This window comes from Hipposideros armiger, unplaced genomic scaffold (genome assembly GCF_001890085.2).
Source record: "Hipposideros armiger isolate ML-2016 unplaced genomic scaffold, ASM189008v1 scaffold_425, whole genome shotgun sequence".
Lineage (NCBI taxonomy): Eukaryota > Metazoa > Chordata > Mammalia > Chiroptera > Hipposideridae > Hipposideros > Hipposideros armiger.
The window spans coordinates 1,435,332-1,451,016 of NW_017731775.1; the positions used below are offsets into that span (position 1 = coordinate 1,435,332).

Consider the following 15,685-nt stretch of genomic DNA (forward strand, 5'->3'; position numbering starts at 1 on the left):
CCATACAGTTCTCTATCTCAACTAAAACACATTATGTTAAAGTATTTTAACAATCACCAGTGTCCTAGTGACTTTAGACCACTTAAATACCTTAATCAGAAAGACTCAATATAGTCATATGTTTTAGACTGATTAGTGGGATAGTGGAAAGGCTGTGGAGTCACAAAGACCTCTGGGGCTGCCACTTACCTGGCTATGTAATTTTTTTTTTAAGGCCATTACTGAGACTCAGCTTTCTACTCGAATAAAGTAAGGATAACAAGACACATATCTCAAGAAGCTGCTGGAATGCTTACATGGAAAAAAAAGTATGACGTATAAAACAATTAGTGCCTGGAACTTAGAAGTGGCTTTTCTGGGGGGGAGGGGGGGGGAGTCAATTATAGTGGATATTTTTTAGTTTTCACTTTGCTTTATTTAGTTTTCATTGCAGTTTTCCAATGTATTCCTTCCTTCAAACATTTGGTGACAGTATACTTGAGCTTGTCTTCTACGTTCTTCTCAGTTAATCCACCTCTTCTCCCCTTTTAATCTTTAAAAACGTTGGAATTTCTCAAAGATGGATCCCACTCTCCCCCTCTTCCCCCGCCCACCAGTGCTAAATTAATGGCTTCAATTACTATCTATAGTAGAATGGCTCAAGGTTTTAAGACTTCTCTAGCGCTCCAAACCAATATATTCAAGTACCTACGATATCTAACTTTGGATATCTGATAGGTACTCCAAGATCAACACATACAAAGTTGATTATCTTTTTTTTATTGTCTTCTGCTGTCCCCAAATAAACACCCATGACTTGTTAGTGACCCCTACCTCAGTGAAAGGCATCAACATAAGCCAGAAACCAGAGATTACCCTTCATCTACTCTCTCCTTTCCCATCATCCTTTATCATTCCTTCATTCACCTACATCCAATCCAATCCCCTAAACCCAACAATTTCTCTCCCATATTTCCTTTTTTCTCTCTTTCCACTGCCAACAATCCTTATCCAAGCCACGATAACCTACTGCCTGGAAAATGGTTTTTTAAAGTGATTCTCGGGCCGGTTGTGTGGGGCATTGGTTAAGAGTTGGCTTGGGAGTGCTGGCTCTCAGCAACAGGGCTGCGGTTCGGATCCCACATAAGGGCCAGTGACGCTGCGCCCTCTACAGCTAAGATGGTGAACAACAGCTCAACCTGGAGCTGAGCTGCCCTGAGTCACCTGTGATGGCGTAGGCTGCAGTGGGGATGGCCTGCAGCGGGCGTGAGCTTTTGTGAGTAGCCGGGAGCTGCCGTGGGCGGCTGTCCAATGGCCGGTGACCCACAGCCTCACCCAGGAAGAGCGAAATGATAATACCAACATGGGCCAGTGAAGCGATGTCCTCCACAACTAGACTGAAGGACAAAAGGACAGCAACTTCTGTGTTCCCCTTCCCCAGTTCCCCAATAAAAATCTTAAAAAAAAAAATAATGTGGTTCTCTTCCTCCAAACCACCCCTCATGCTGCTGCTAGAGTAATCTTTAAAAACGTAGCAATCATTTAAAAATGATCCCGTCTTCCAAAAAGTCCTGCATGTTTTGATCCTGCCTACCTCACCAACCCTATCTTCTACCTTTCTGTCCCATTTTGTTTCATTTTCACAGGCTTTCTTTTGCTTCCTCAAGGCTTTCAGAGAGTTCTGATTGGGGAATGCTTCCTCCATTAAATAAACATACCCCAGTTTATTTCCACTCACCCTTTAGAACTCTTTTCAAATGCTACTTCCTTAAAAAAATCATTGTCATCTGTGGAGAAAGGTTAAGTTTTTGCTATCATAGCATCCTGTACATCTCTCTCTTAGCCCTTATAACTATAATTAATCAAATAATTATGTAACAGTTGTCTTAATGTGGATCTCCTTCTCTAGAAAGTAAATTCAAAGGACATAGGGACTGGCTGTGTCTTATACCCCCAGTGCCTACTGGTACCTAATACAAAGAAGTACAAAAAGAGTTCATTGAATGAATACATGCATACATGAATACAAAAAAAAATCAGTACTTCCACATAAATTTAGCATAGTGTTTAATTTCTTGATTTTCAGATTACCCCACAAAAACACATGATGCATTGCTTCAAACTTAAATTCTACTACACTAAGCTACATTAAAATTCACTTCTACAAGTTGAATCTAACAATAAGCCTGCGAGATGATTATGATAAATATACCTGTTTGAGATTAAAAAAAAATTAGTGGCTGAACTCACACATCTAATATAAAGAAAACAATCCCTAGAATACAATTCTTTAGGCAGTTTTCCTACTCACTAGCTATCTTCCACTCATGGCAATTTTAACCGCAAACAAATATTTTCCAAAGATAAAGACAGCTCAAAAACGGATGTAATTAGTTAAATATTTTACCTCAGGTAATTACAAGTTTTATGCATGTGCATTTGCACTTTAATAAATATCTTAAAGTTTTAAAAAAGACGTTAACCAAAACAAGCTTTTCATCTTTTAAACTTTCACCTTGTGACGTCACATCCATTAACCAGATTTCATTTTACACTTCCCTTTCCCCCAATTTTAAAACACCCCCTCAATTTACAAATATAAAATTGCATAGATAAGCCACCACATTTTTTTCCTAACAGCCTACAAAGTAGATTTACTCCTTCACTTAACTACAGTAGGCGACCACTCCGTTAAGTCTGAGGACTTTTTCTTAAACATCACCTTGCCCAAGGGTCAGATATTCTGGCCGAAGTTCCAGGGAGCAGTTACAACTAGTCTGCAACACCTATACTGCTGAGAAACGATCGTGCTAGAAAGGAAGAGGAACACGTTTTTACTTACTCCACAAACGCCCTGGAGCAGAGGCAAAGGATCTTATAATCCTCTTCCAGGTCTTCAATGAAGAGAAACATTTCGGCCACGCGGCTCCACTTCTCGCAGCACATTTTAGCACTTCAAAGGAGGCAGCCCTGCGGTAAACCGCACGGAACCGGCCTGTCCGGCCTCTGCTGGGTTATTGGAGACCGAAAGCAGCCCTCGCCGGCACGCTCCGGATGTGGGTTTAGGAACGGACTCGAGTCGCTCTGACCCGGAGCCACCTGAAGAGATCAGAGGAAGCTACGGAGCTTCCACCGGAAGTGATTCCTGGAGACCACAGGAAGAGGCGGGGCGANCAGGTTTTATCATCATTTTAGTGAAGAACCAAAGACCCAGAGCTATTACACGACTTGCCCAAAATGAAAGTACACAAATGTTAGAATTTTTAAGGGGAAGAAAAAAAAAGGGAAAAGGGAATCGATGGTAATAGGGACTAGTAAAAAAACAGCCAACTAAGAATTAAGAGACAATTTCTAGTCTGGCTCTGCCTGCCACTACCATCCAGCTGTTCATTTAATTTACATTTAGAGTATCTCCTCTGTGCTGGGCAGTGTACAAAGTACTAAGGACATAAGAAGGAATGCAGCAGAGTAACTATAGGGAAAATATTTACATTTTTACATTCTTATGTGCAATATTACTGAACTAGATCAGTGGGTTTAAAATGGTATTTGTAGTTATTTTAGGAGCTGTTAATAGGAGAGGTGAGAGATATGCCTTTGGTCCCCTCATGGGTACTTCCATCACAACTGGATTTACATCCTGGGACTCTATGGGAGAGTTGATTTAATGAACGTGTTCTGCTATTAAAAGTCTGAAATCTACTGAAGTGGAAGATTCTTTCAAGTGCCCCAATTCTAGGTCTTAGAGAAAACCTGTTTCATTATAATAAAACAAGTTTTACTTTACCCAATTATGCTGGGTTTTAAAAAAGATTTTATTGGGGGAATCGGGGGAGGGAAATAGTGTTGAGGAATTGGGGAAGGGGACCAGCCAAGTTGTTGTTCTTCAGTCTTTGTTGTGGAGGGCGCCAGTCGCCATCTGGCTTCCCATCAGCAGCTTGTGGCCTCTAAGCTCAAGGTGCTGTGTTCATCTTAGTTGCGGGTGGGCATAGCCCACCATCAAACAGGCAATCTTGCTGTTACACCAGCTGAGCCATCCCAATACCCACTGGCAGCTCAGCAACAGCTCAGCTCAGGCACAGCATCACTGGCCCATGTGGGAATCGAACCAGCGGCGCTGTTGCTCAGAGCTCACGCTCTTAAGCCAACTCTTAACCAACTGAGCCACTCGGCCGGCCCCCAAATATGCAGGAACAAAGTAGGTGGGTGGAACTGGAAGTGGAGAGGTGTTTGCAATATAGAAGTGGGAAGCTTTGACTGTGTCAGGTAAATGCCCAACACTGAACAGTAGAAAAAATACTTATAGAGAAATGCACTATAGACCTTATGTTTTGATCTCAAGGGAGAATCAAAAACAAATCAAAATCTAGAATTCTCAAATTGATCCTGATGGCAGTCACATGGAACTAATTACAGAAATGGCCAACTACATACATAATTAAGGGAACAGGTAATAGGAATGGTCAACCTATACACATAGCTTAAGGAACAGGCAATAGAAGGCAGAGACTGTGAGGTTTACTGTTTGATAAAGGAAAAATGTAGGAAGGTAAGGGAGGATAATCAGAAGCAGTGACATGAAGCAGTAAGATGGGGCCAATGCATTGACCAATATATACATTTCAAGTTTTATTGTCAAAATAAGTACAGCAAGTAATCAGTAGAGTGTTGAAGAATATCAAAAGACTAACATAATCACATAAAAAGGATAACAGCAGCAAAATAGAAAGGAATGAGAATACTGTACTGAAGTTAAGCTCCATTCTAACAGTGCAGAGAAAAGAGTAATAAAGTAGATAGAGCTCTTTAGTAACTTTCAAGAGCAGCGGTTCTCAACCTGTGGGTCGTGACCCCTTTGGGGGTCGAACAACCCTTTCACAGGGGTCGCCTAAGACCATCGGAAAACAAAAAGATATTTATATTATGAATCATAACAGTAGCAAAATTAGTTATAGAGTAGCAACAAAAATAACTTTATGGTTGGGGGTCACCCACACCATGAGGAACTGTATTAAGGGGTCGCGGTATTAGGAAGGTTGAGAACTGCTGCTCTAGAGGACTCTCAACTACAGATGAAGATCAGCGACCTGAGATGAGCAAAGCGAACCTAATTGTTAAGTAAAAGGCCAACACATTTTGCTTCATATAGGAATAAGGCTGAGAAGTCCCTATGAACCAGACTTCCAGCACGAAACATCAAGGATGCCAAGGTAACATCTTAGTGGGCTTCAGGAAAAATCCAAGTTATAAAAATTTCCTCCACTCCCATTTTCCTGGTGCCTTTAGTTGGTAGTACCCTTCTCCCCAGCAAGAGCATTCTTATCCACTCTAACTTCTCTTAACACACTTCTTACTGGCTTTCTTTAGTTCTGACAGTGGCACCAGTCTGCACGATTTTTTTTATTTTTATTAATTAGGCAGGAGTGAACCAAGATCCTTAGCCTAGATATTTTATGAGAAGTCTGAAATCAACCCTTCTGGTTATAAACTAATATCATGCCTTGCTGAGATTCCCTATAGAGGAAGATTTCACTTGTCTCAGCTGAATTCCAGATATGACTCCTATTCAGATTTGCCTAAGGCCAAACATGCGCTCTCAATTTCTTTAATGTGCCTTCATGTCCTCTGGAGAAAGTTGGATGATCCAACCTCACTCCAAATTAGACTTCTCAAAGGATTTCCAAGTTTTAAGTCACTGGCCACAAGGTATAAAAGGAAGAAATGATACTTTTGAGAAGTCTGTGCAAGTATTCTTTTTTTATTTATATAAAAGGGTAATAAACAACTTGTGATATAAAAATAAGATGGATTAAATAATTTCATTATTAATCTATAAAATGTATCTGGCATTATTTAACTCTACCATAAAGGATTAGTGTTAGTAATTTTGCTAAATAATTCATTTATTTAACCATTACTTAGTTGGATAAATCTTGGTCACTCTTACCCTGAGCTGGTTGGTTTGCGCTTCTATTCTCAGACAAGTTGTTACCTTCCTTGGTTCCGCCATCACATGGTTCACTTTGGCCAGAAGCAGGGCATTCTCTTCTGCTGTTAATAGCACTTAGCCACTGATGTCCATCAGAACTTATAGAGGAATCTAAATGGCTCTGTTCTACTTTCCCTGAATTCAGACTTATATTACTAATTCCATCAAGTACTTCAGTATGATCTTTATCACTTGAACTAGAGCTTTCGCTGCCAACTGATGAAGATGGAAAAGAAAGTAAGTCTGCTTTCATGCAATTTGCATCTTTCTCGTTGTTAACTTCTGTTTTAGACCCACAAGTGTTTGAATCACAGCTTTGTGAGGCATCAAAAGTCCAACCCTGAGTCTCCCAATACTGAAATTGTTCTAAATAATACCAATAAAGTTGACTATAATGTTGTTCCCATTCTTCCTTTGTATCAGGACTGTTCCAAGGTTCAGAACATAGGGCTTGCTCTGAATGTTTTTCTTGCCAGCTTTGCCATAACAAACCTCCACCATATTTATTCCAGTACTTTTCCCAGTTCCCTGTAATTTCTAGTTGTGGAGATAATAATGTATTTTCAAAGGTAAGGTTTTCAGTTTCAACGTCTTTTTTGGTTTGAAGTTTACATGTTCTGGTGTTCTCATACCGTTCAACTGAACATGGATCATCTGAGGCCAAAATGTCATCTTCTTCATATTCTTGTCTCCAAGATTCTCTCATAATCTCATCTAAGTACTGCTTTTGGTATTTTTTCTTTTTCTTTTTTATTTTTTTATTTCTAGTGTTCATAGATACCTGCATAAGATAAATAACTTGCATTATAAAATGCACTTCATGAACTAAGAGAAAGTAGAACCCAAATCTATTTAGACATTAAACAAAAACACCCACAATCTCCTCACCCTGTGCTTTTAGTAACACATACAAGTGAACCTTACTACCTAAGTTTCCAAGAGAAGACAAAAAAAAAATCATATGTGGAACATATTACAACTTTCAGTTTGGGTTAATTTATAAATATGTACACTGAAAAAGAGGTAGAGTGCTCTAATTTATGAATGCATTAGATTTGGGATAAAAAAATTCCATATATGATATGATATGAAGAAAACTAAGAAATAGAAATAACAAAATTAATGCTTACCTCAAAATTCTTATGTGTAGACATCCCACCAAATTGAAGTGGCAGTCCCATACTTCTCATGAGTTCAGCCTCAGAATCAAGTTCACTTTCATCTAGGCCTATTTCTTTGCTATCACATGATTCTGCAGTGCCATGGGAATGACTACCTTCTTCTTCAATAGCTTGGTCTCCTACAGATAGTATCTGTTAGCTTAGTTTTCAAGAAAATTTAGACTCAGGTTTTATCATCATTTTAGTGAAGAACCAAAGACCNTATATATATAGTCACAGGACGTGGAGTATAGTGTGGGAGCAGAGTCAAGGGAATTGTAATAGATATGTATGATATGGGGGGTGAGAGGGGCGGCAGGCTGTCACTTTGAGGGGTAAAAAGCATAACTATTGCACTGTGTTGTACAGGTAAAATGAATTTAAAAAAATGTTTGTTTCACAATAAAAAGTTACTGAAATAAAAAAAGAAAAAAAAAGTTAATACTTCTGTTAGATAAGACATTGCTTTAGTGAATTATAGAAATCCAAATTCCGTCCTTCAAAATAAAGTTTCCAAAGGACTGATTAAGCTCTAACTCTCAGCTGCATCAATCCTCTAAACCAGCGGTTCTCAACCTTTCACAGGGGTCGCCTAAGACCATCGGAAAACACATATTTTCGATGGTCTTAGGAACTGAGACACCGCTCCTCTCCGTCTTCAGGCCCACATGCAGATACGCCCACATACGAGTACCCAGTGACCCCTGTGAAAGGGTCGTTTGACCCCCAAAGGGGTCGCGACCCACAGGTTGAGAACTGCTGCTCTAAACCCAGCCATGATTTGAGAAACTGAAAGATGGATCACTAATTCTAGAAAAAGATCTCATTCATTCAGAGACTGTCTTTTCTTAGATAATTTCTTTTAGTTTGGTTATTTGGTTTCAGTTCTCATCAGATTAGAAGACAATTGCTAAGTATAATGACAAAAAGTGATGTTGACAAATAAAACTCTATTACTTGAAAATGTCAAGGATAGGACCATGTCTTAATATGGTCACTGATCACTGCAAATAGCTAAAGGTGTCATCAGTAGCAAAGTGCAATGAAAGTTTCTCAAGAGAAAGAACACTGACATTTTGAGTGTACAACTCTTACTGTGCGAGACCATCCTGTACACAACTTAACCTGAAGTACTAAATGCCAGAATTCCCCAGGTCTTCTAGCAACCAACATCTTCCAAATGACCCTGAGATACTAAGACTACCAGCACTGTGAGAAGTGGTGAATAGGGAAGTAGGGTAGTACGGTGGGAAAATGGGATTTAGGAAACAGACAACTTGGTACTGTGTCCTAGCTATGCTGCTTACTGGCTGATCTCAGGCAAACTTCTTAATTTCTAAGCTTTAATTTCTGTATTTATAGAACAGAGCTAATTGCACCTACCTCTTTGGGCTATTTTACAGATTAAATGAGAATAAGGCTCATGAAAGTATTGCAGAAAGCTGCAAGTGCCACATGAACATCAGATATACATGAAAAAATTGTTCTACAATAAAAAAATTTAACTACCGTGAGCTATTTAGAAAGGCAAAGAAGTATGTGATATATGTATCACAGGTCTATATACACACACGCATGTACAAAGAAAAAAAAAATCAAGATTCAAATGAGGTATTTTCCTCAAATACAAATTAAGAAAGAAATCATCACAGTAAATATAATTGCTCCATTAGGGCAAGTCTGAAATAACTCATCAATAAAAATGAGTACTATTTCAAATAAAAATTTCTACCTTATAAAAGCCTCAAAGTTCCATTAAATATAATAATTATTTTTTAAATTATAAAAGGACATTTGCTGTAAAATAAATTCAAATAGTACAAAAGGGCATAAAGTGAAAATGCTACTCTGTTCTGCACTCATTTGCGCTAACTACTGTAAATACTTCTTTATGTCAATATACCATCCAAAAAACAAATTACCACTATTCATAGCCACTACAACAAAACAAAAAAAATAAAGAATTTTCAAAACGAAAATTAGGACAATATTAGATTTCAACAGGGATAAAACAACTGGCCACCTTTAGCCCATGGAACATAGTGGCAGAGACCAATCTTAACAGCTCAGACTGAGGTACTTCAATGCAGTTCTGCCATATGCTTTCCCTTTTGATTTTATCATGCTTGCTCAGCCAAGAGTGAAGTGTGCTCTGGGTGCCAAATCATTGCCATTAGCACATTCCCATTTAATATGCCTTCTTTCCACTTAAATATAAATAGCAGTAAATCCTAGGTGAAAACTGGAAAAACATACTTAAAAAAAAGTATTTATCTAAATCCAGTAGGAAATTGAAGCATAGTCTTACCTTCAGTTTCTACCTGAAGACAGTCTGTTATATCCTGAGCAACACAATCCTCCTTATCTGTAACAGCTGCGACTGTGCTGTCCCCTTTACATTTTTCTGTTTCAAGTTCATCAACTGAAACGATGTTGTGACACTTTTCAGGTTCTGGATTGCTCTTCTCCAGTGGGTCATCACCTTTTGTAACAGACATTTCTTGTTCTGAATCACTGCTTGTGCAAGTATCTTGCACAGAGTCATGAGAAACTGACTCCTGCAATGCTTCCTCATCCATCTGTTCATTAACACATTTCAGGAATTTTTCTACCTGAAATTGTAAGATGTTACAAGAATGAATTACTTCCAATTACAGAGAGTATTCCCACCTGCTTTACCATTTGTGCCCTGACAAACTGCATCAAAATTATTATCTCTGTTAAAATACTGATTAGACAAGCTAATGTGAGTAATTCCAAACTAACTGCACTTTGTTATCATACCATGCCCTTATTAAAGATTTCTTTAAGTGGAAGAAAATATCAGATTAAATATAAGACTATGGTCTTCCTGTTATCAATTAACACTAAGAGGATAAAGCTGAACTCTTCCAGTAGTTTTCCATAAAGGCTTCTGAGTATTGTATATAACTGTCTGATGTGACATTACCATTATAAATGTACCTACCTATTATTGAGTCATTTTGTTTTTTCAAATTATATACAGCTTTCTGCAATGTCCAAGCTATAATCTATGTTAAATGGTGCTTAGCACCAAAGATAAACTTTAAAAAGATTTTGTGCTAATCTGTTTATAAGAATAAAAATAGTGCTATCTTGGAAAGAATGAGAGCTGCCTCTTATTATTTATTTTTAATGGGGAACCATGTGTTTTTTTCAGGACCCATCAGCTCCAAGTCAAGTAGTTGTTTCAATCTAGTTGTGGAGGGTGCATCTCAGTGGCCCATGTGGGGATGAAACGGGTGTTATGAGCACTGCACTCTAACCAACTGAGCTAACCAGCCGCGCCTGAGCTCTGCCTTTTACTGAAGCAATAGAGCCAGTAAAATGATTCCTAAAAACTAGGTTTCTTCTATGAAATGTTAACAAGGCTCAAGGTCAGATGATATATACTTTCTTGCAATCTTCTGTAACAAATATTCTTCAAACAGACCTTCAGGACCTTCCTAAGAGTTAGGAAATTAAAACAAGAATGGTAGACAGAAGATGGGCATGAATAACCACCTAGAATCTTCCTTTGATGCATAGGGATTGTGCCTGTGCATCAATCAATCAGATATCTAAAGACACAACAGTCACATCTATTTTTTTCCTGAGCAATACTTAGCGATTGTTTCTGTTCTTCATTTATAGGTGAACGTATGGGGACGATTACATCCAACACAGTATAAAAGGTCCTATAGGATTGATTGAACTGATATTGGGGACTCCGTTCAGATATAACTAGAGCCACTAAAATATTAAAATACACAATCAAACCATATGAAATACAATAAATATAAAACCAGCTATACATTTGTAACATGTTTTGGAAGAATACTGGAGTTAAGGATAATGTACACGGGGAAAAACAAAGTCATCGTGGGGTCTGAGATTTGGTTCTGTTGACTTAAAAGAACTGCTGGAGATGTGACTGATACAATGGTTCTGCTCACCTAGATGTTTTTTTTCTACAAAGGAGAAGGATCACTCATCAAACCAAGCAAAAGCACTTTCAATTACTTTTGTTTTCCAGGTTGGGCGACAGGTACAGCAAGTCCAGGAGAGGGGATATGAATATTCTAGATAACAATGTGAATCACTAAATTAGCCTTGAGTCTCATGTCATTAGGATGAACTTGTTAGTGCAAAGTTTAATCAATCATCTTTAGATGACTCCAAAATTAAGGATTACAATAAGAGCTGTATCAGACATTGGACTTCCAGGATCCTACTTAGCCTAAAACAGGTGAGAAATTTTCACTGTCTGTTACGACTTACGCAAGGCAACTTTACCTATTCATCTTCCCAGGAACTACTACTTTGTAGTTTTAAAACATCCTTTTTTCATATTACCAACTTAATCTTTTCCAAATTTAGATCGCACAGTATATGCCTTTAGGAAGCAAGTGGGAAAGAATTTTAGGTATCCTTATATCTGGTAGAAACAGCATTTCCATTTGAAAACAACAATTTTAAGGACTCACACTCACAAAATGAAATTATCTCTGTAAATATAAAAGAAAATTTATACATACCTTACTCAAAGCTTTGCTTTTCTTGAAACATGTTTTTTCTGACTCTTCAGTAAAGAAAATGTGTTTGTTTTTCATATTAATTTGTCTTCTCATGTCCAAGAACTTTGATTTATACTTCACATCCTTCTGTAGATACCTGACTTGCCTACGACTGAAATTTGAAATTCCACCATATCTGTGACCAAATCAAAAGAAGTTGACTTAAATCTTAAGTTCTGAGTTTGTTTCCTTATATGAAAAGAAAATAAAACTAACCATTTTCATTATTTTTCTATTAGCAGCTATTATTTTAATTTCCTTTTTCTAACTTATGAAAATTATGAAATAAAGTTCAAAACGCAGGAGTTTAAGGTCTAGTTTGTATGTTAATTCTCAAGTAAATGTGAAACACCCAACTTGACAATATCAGCATATCTTACATAGAGCAGAAAGCAGAAATAAAACAAAGAAACAGCAGAAAAATACAACCCCATTGCAGTTGGAGAAATATAATTTTTTCTCATGGTGAGGTGATGCCAAAGTTCTTTAACATATATCTGGATATGTTCGCATTATCTTAAAAGTGGTCACTAAATTCTTAACCTAAATCATCTGGATTCACCAAGGAAGCAAATCCCTATTATTAAAATAATTAGGGAATGTCATTTGATCTACCCATTTGCATTTTTCCAGTCCTAAAAGATATATACATATATTTGCTATGAAGCCTTTTTTGACTATATCAAGTCTCATTAACTTCCTCTTCTATAGACTATTAGACACTTAAAGAGTATAATATACAATTTAGTACTTATAAACTCCAAAACAGTTTAGTTTTAAATGTCAGGTATTATTTTCAAGCCATATTAAAAACTTCTGTGTAAAAAGTGTATCTTATCTTTCCCTTTTAAATAGAACTGGGTGCTCTAAATAGAAGGAGAATAGTTAAATCCAAGGTAAGAGTATAAATCTCTATGAGTGTATACTAGCAAGAGCTACCCAAGTAATTTCTCCATAAAAAAAAAAAAAAATTACAAATGGATAGAAATAAACTCTGCTAGGAATTTAAATGTGGCACTATCAGGAAAATCCATTCTATGACTAAACTTTGATTTTTAGCCTTAAAGAATTATATGAACTACAATTGCCTTGAAGTACCATATGGAAAGATAACTGAGTCTTTTAAAAATATATTCATAGTATTATAATTATGAGCATGTATTTCTGAATTTGGATTTAATTTAGGTCAACCTATGTCCTTTTCTTGCTGACTTCATAATATGTAAGTATCTGTTAAAGTTTCACAACTAACAAAATATGTCTCAACTCTTAGAAACATCAAAGACCTTAACTTTTATTTAAGTTACTGATGCAAGCTGACATATGGTAGGTCTTCAGTTTGCCATAATTATGCAGTTTAGTCTTCATGTCATCTGCAATGAACTCTTCAGTTTCCTTATATTTAATGCTTCGGTATTTAATCCCATAGATCATTTATACTTTCTGTACACAAAAGTTCATAGCAGCTTTATCTGTAATAGCAAAATACCACATACAACCCAAATGTTGTATAGGTAAATACAATAGGTAAATGGTTGGGCAAACTGTATATGGTACTACACTGGAATACTGTTCGGCAATACGAAGGAATGAACTATTGGTACATGCAATAATAACCTGGGGTTACCTGAAATTGTATGCTTAGATCTTAGGAAACTACCTCGCTGTACATACAGGATGGTCAATTAAACATAGGCCCCACTGAAAGGATCAGGTAAATGTACTCATAAGTCAGGGTGTTCATGTGCATTGTTGAGGGAAACAAGTAAGCTGTAGACTATGTATAGTATGATTCTATTTTTCTATTTTATAAAAAGAGAATAAGATGTGTGTACATGTACATAATCATAAAATCACACATCAATAAATTAGAAAGGATATATGCCAAATTATGCCTATATCTGGGAAATGATTTGAAAGAAAAATTTTCACTCTGTACTTGTTACTTCTATTTTTCTTGAGTTTTACTATTTACTACTCTCATAATAAAAGACAGAAAAGGTTACTGCAGATTTTAACTTTTTATGGCATGTTCACAATACACTACAGATGTACACAGAGATATGTGAGACATTAGGTGAAGAGAGAGCCATGCTTAGAAGTCTCAAGAGCTGGGCTTGAATCCCTTCTCTCCAGCAAATGATGTAACTGTGACCAAGTCAAACCCTCAGGAGCTGTAGTTACTTTATCTATGAAATAGGAATAACAACACTGGATTGCTATGAAGCATAACTGCGTTAATACATGTGAATACATCAAACATATGGTGTTACTACTAACAAGAGAGGTTAGTGTTTTAATTGTAACACCTTAAATGCCATAAAATATATAATTATTATTAGATATCTGAATATCAGAGAGCTTTAAGACAGCTGAAGTGGTTAAGATTTAGGGAAAACAGCACTTATATATAATTACTTTTGTCCTGAGCCATGCTTCAATCCTAGAAGGGAACCATTGTCATCCAAGTCTGAATCTGGATTTTCATCGATGTCCAGTTCATGGCTAAACAAATAAACAAAAGGTAAATACTGATAAGCTGTTACCTCCAGAGCCCACCAGTTCAGGCAAATATCAACAGGTGCACATAGTCAACGTATACAAACTTTCCCATAACAATCAACCATAGTTCGCAAATCCAGAAAGATAGGTAAAAAGAATACTGTAACCAGGATTTTTCCAAATGAGAAAAGTACTCAGCAATGTTTGGAACACAGTAATAAGCACTCAAATCTTAAACCACGTCAAGTAATTATCTCTATTCCTGAACATGGTACAAATATGAATCTCTCCATTTTCCTTTGGAAAAACACCAGTAAAAGCTGCAGCCTTAAACTAATCTCCTACAATAGAAAGATATCTCTAGAGGTTTTTCTGAAAAACAAGGAAACATTTAAGAAGTATCAACCCAATGAAAAAATTATAAAAGAAAAAATATTGTTAAGAAGAATAAAGCTGTGATACAAGTGATATTAGTAACCCAAGATCTATTGGGGATGACTTCTAATGCTCCCTTTTATCTGGGTGACAGTAACAAGTAAATGAAAATGGTGAGAGATTCTTCTTCCAAATTAAGTTACACTCACTGAACATTTATGGAGGACCTACTGGGTCCCAGGAAATGTAAGTACACACAGTCTGCCTTAGGGAACTAGCAGGAACTAATGGAGGAGTTAACAAGCGATGCCTACTATGTAGAAGGAAAACAGCAGACGTATGCTTTTATCTACTAAGTTGCTGAGCCTCTAAAGTTTTTCTAGAAGAGGTATGGAACATAAAAGTATATGTGGAGCACTTCATATCCTGTCAAAGAAATGTTTCCAGCTAACGTCCAAATTTTAACATCCATCCTTTCCTTGTATTTTACATTAGCTTTTAACAATATCCTACACCTTACATTATTTTCTACTTGTCTAACTACTTGTATCAATGGTGTACTAGAAAGAGTTCTGTCTCTGAGAATTGGACTGGGCTCTAGCTTTAGTTATCATTGCTGCTATATAAATCTGGGTAAGGTATTTATCCTTGTTTTGTTTTAGTATTCTTATCTATAGAATGAGAGTATTAGGTTTAATATATTTGAGGTATATTTTAGAAATAAGATTCTGTGACAATATATATCAAGACTTTTGAAAAAAAATTTAAAACTTCCTCGACAAAGAGACCACACCTACTTACATATATATTACTAATTGATAGCTACTGTCAGATATATTACATGTTAGTTTTAGTCTTCCCAATGATCTCACAAAAAAGGCATCAGTTCCATTTTACAGACAAAAAATTGTGGCAGAATAAGAGGCAGAGTTGGGATCTGACCCTGTCCCAAAGCCCCAGGTCTTATCTATCTCTTCTCCTCACAGAATCAGCAGTGTTGTAATGTAACAAGCACTTCATAAGCACTCACTCATGGACACAATGGAGAAAGGTAACATGCAACTTGCCTCCTCTTGAGTTTGCTTGGCTTACGTTCAGGTGGA

General features: G+C 36.8%; 2 protein-coding genes across 2 annotated transcripts in view; both read right to left on the minus strand.

Annotated features, from left to right (window-relative positions):
• Positions 1-15,679, minus strand: part of LOC109394450 (trimethylguanosine synthase-like) — a 32,207-nt gene extending 16,528 nt beyond the window's left edge. Inside the window, exons 1-4 of the mRNA XM_019664531.1 lie at positions 15,650-15,679; positions 14,124-14,210; positions 11,667-11,841; positions 9,437-9,740 (exon numbers count right to left, since the gene is read on the minus strand). Coding sequence (XP_019520076.1) covers positions 9,437-9,740; positions 11,667-11,759 — 397 coding nt within the window. The 5' untranslated portion in view covers positions 11,760-11,841; positions 14,124-14,210; positions 15,650-15,679. The remainder of the gene's footprint in view (positions 1-9,436; positions 9,741-11,666; positions 11,842-14,123; positions 14,211-15,649) is intronic.
• Positions 4,972-15,685, minus strand: part of LOC109394459 (trimethylguanosine synthase-like) — a 16,014-nt gene continuing 5,300 nt past the window's right edge. The window contains exons 2-3 of the mRNA XM_019664539.1: positions 7,099-7,268; positions 4,972-6,749 (exon numbers count right to left, since the gene is read on the minus strand). Of these exons, the coding sequence (XP_019520084.1) occupies positions 5,898-6,749; positions 7,099-7,158 (912 nt within the window). The 5' untranslated portion in view covers positions 7,159-7,268 and the 3' untranslated portion in view covers positions 4,972-5,897. The remainder of the gene's footprint in view (positions 6,750-7,098; positions 7,269-15,685) is intronic.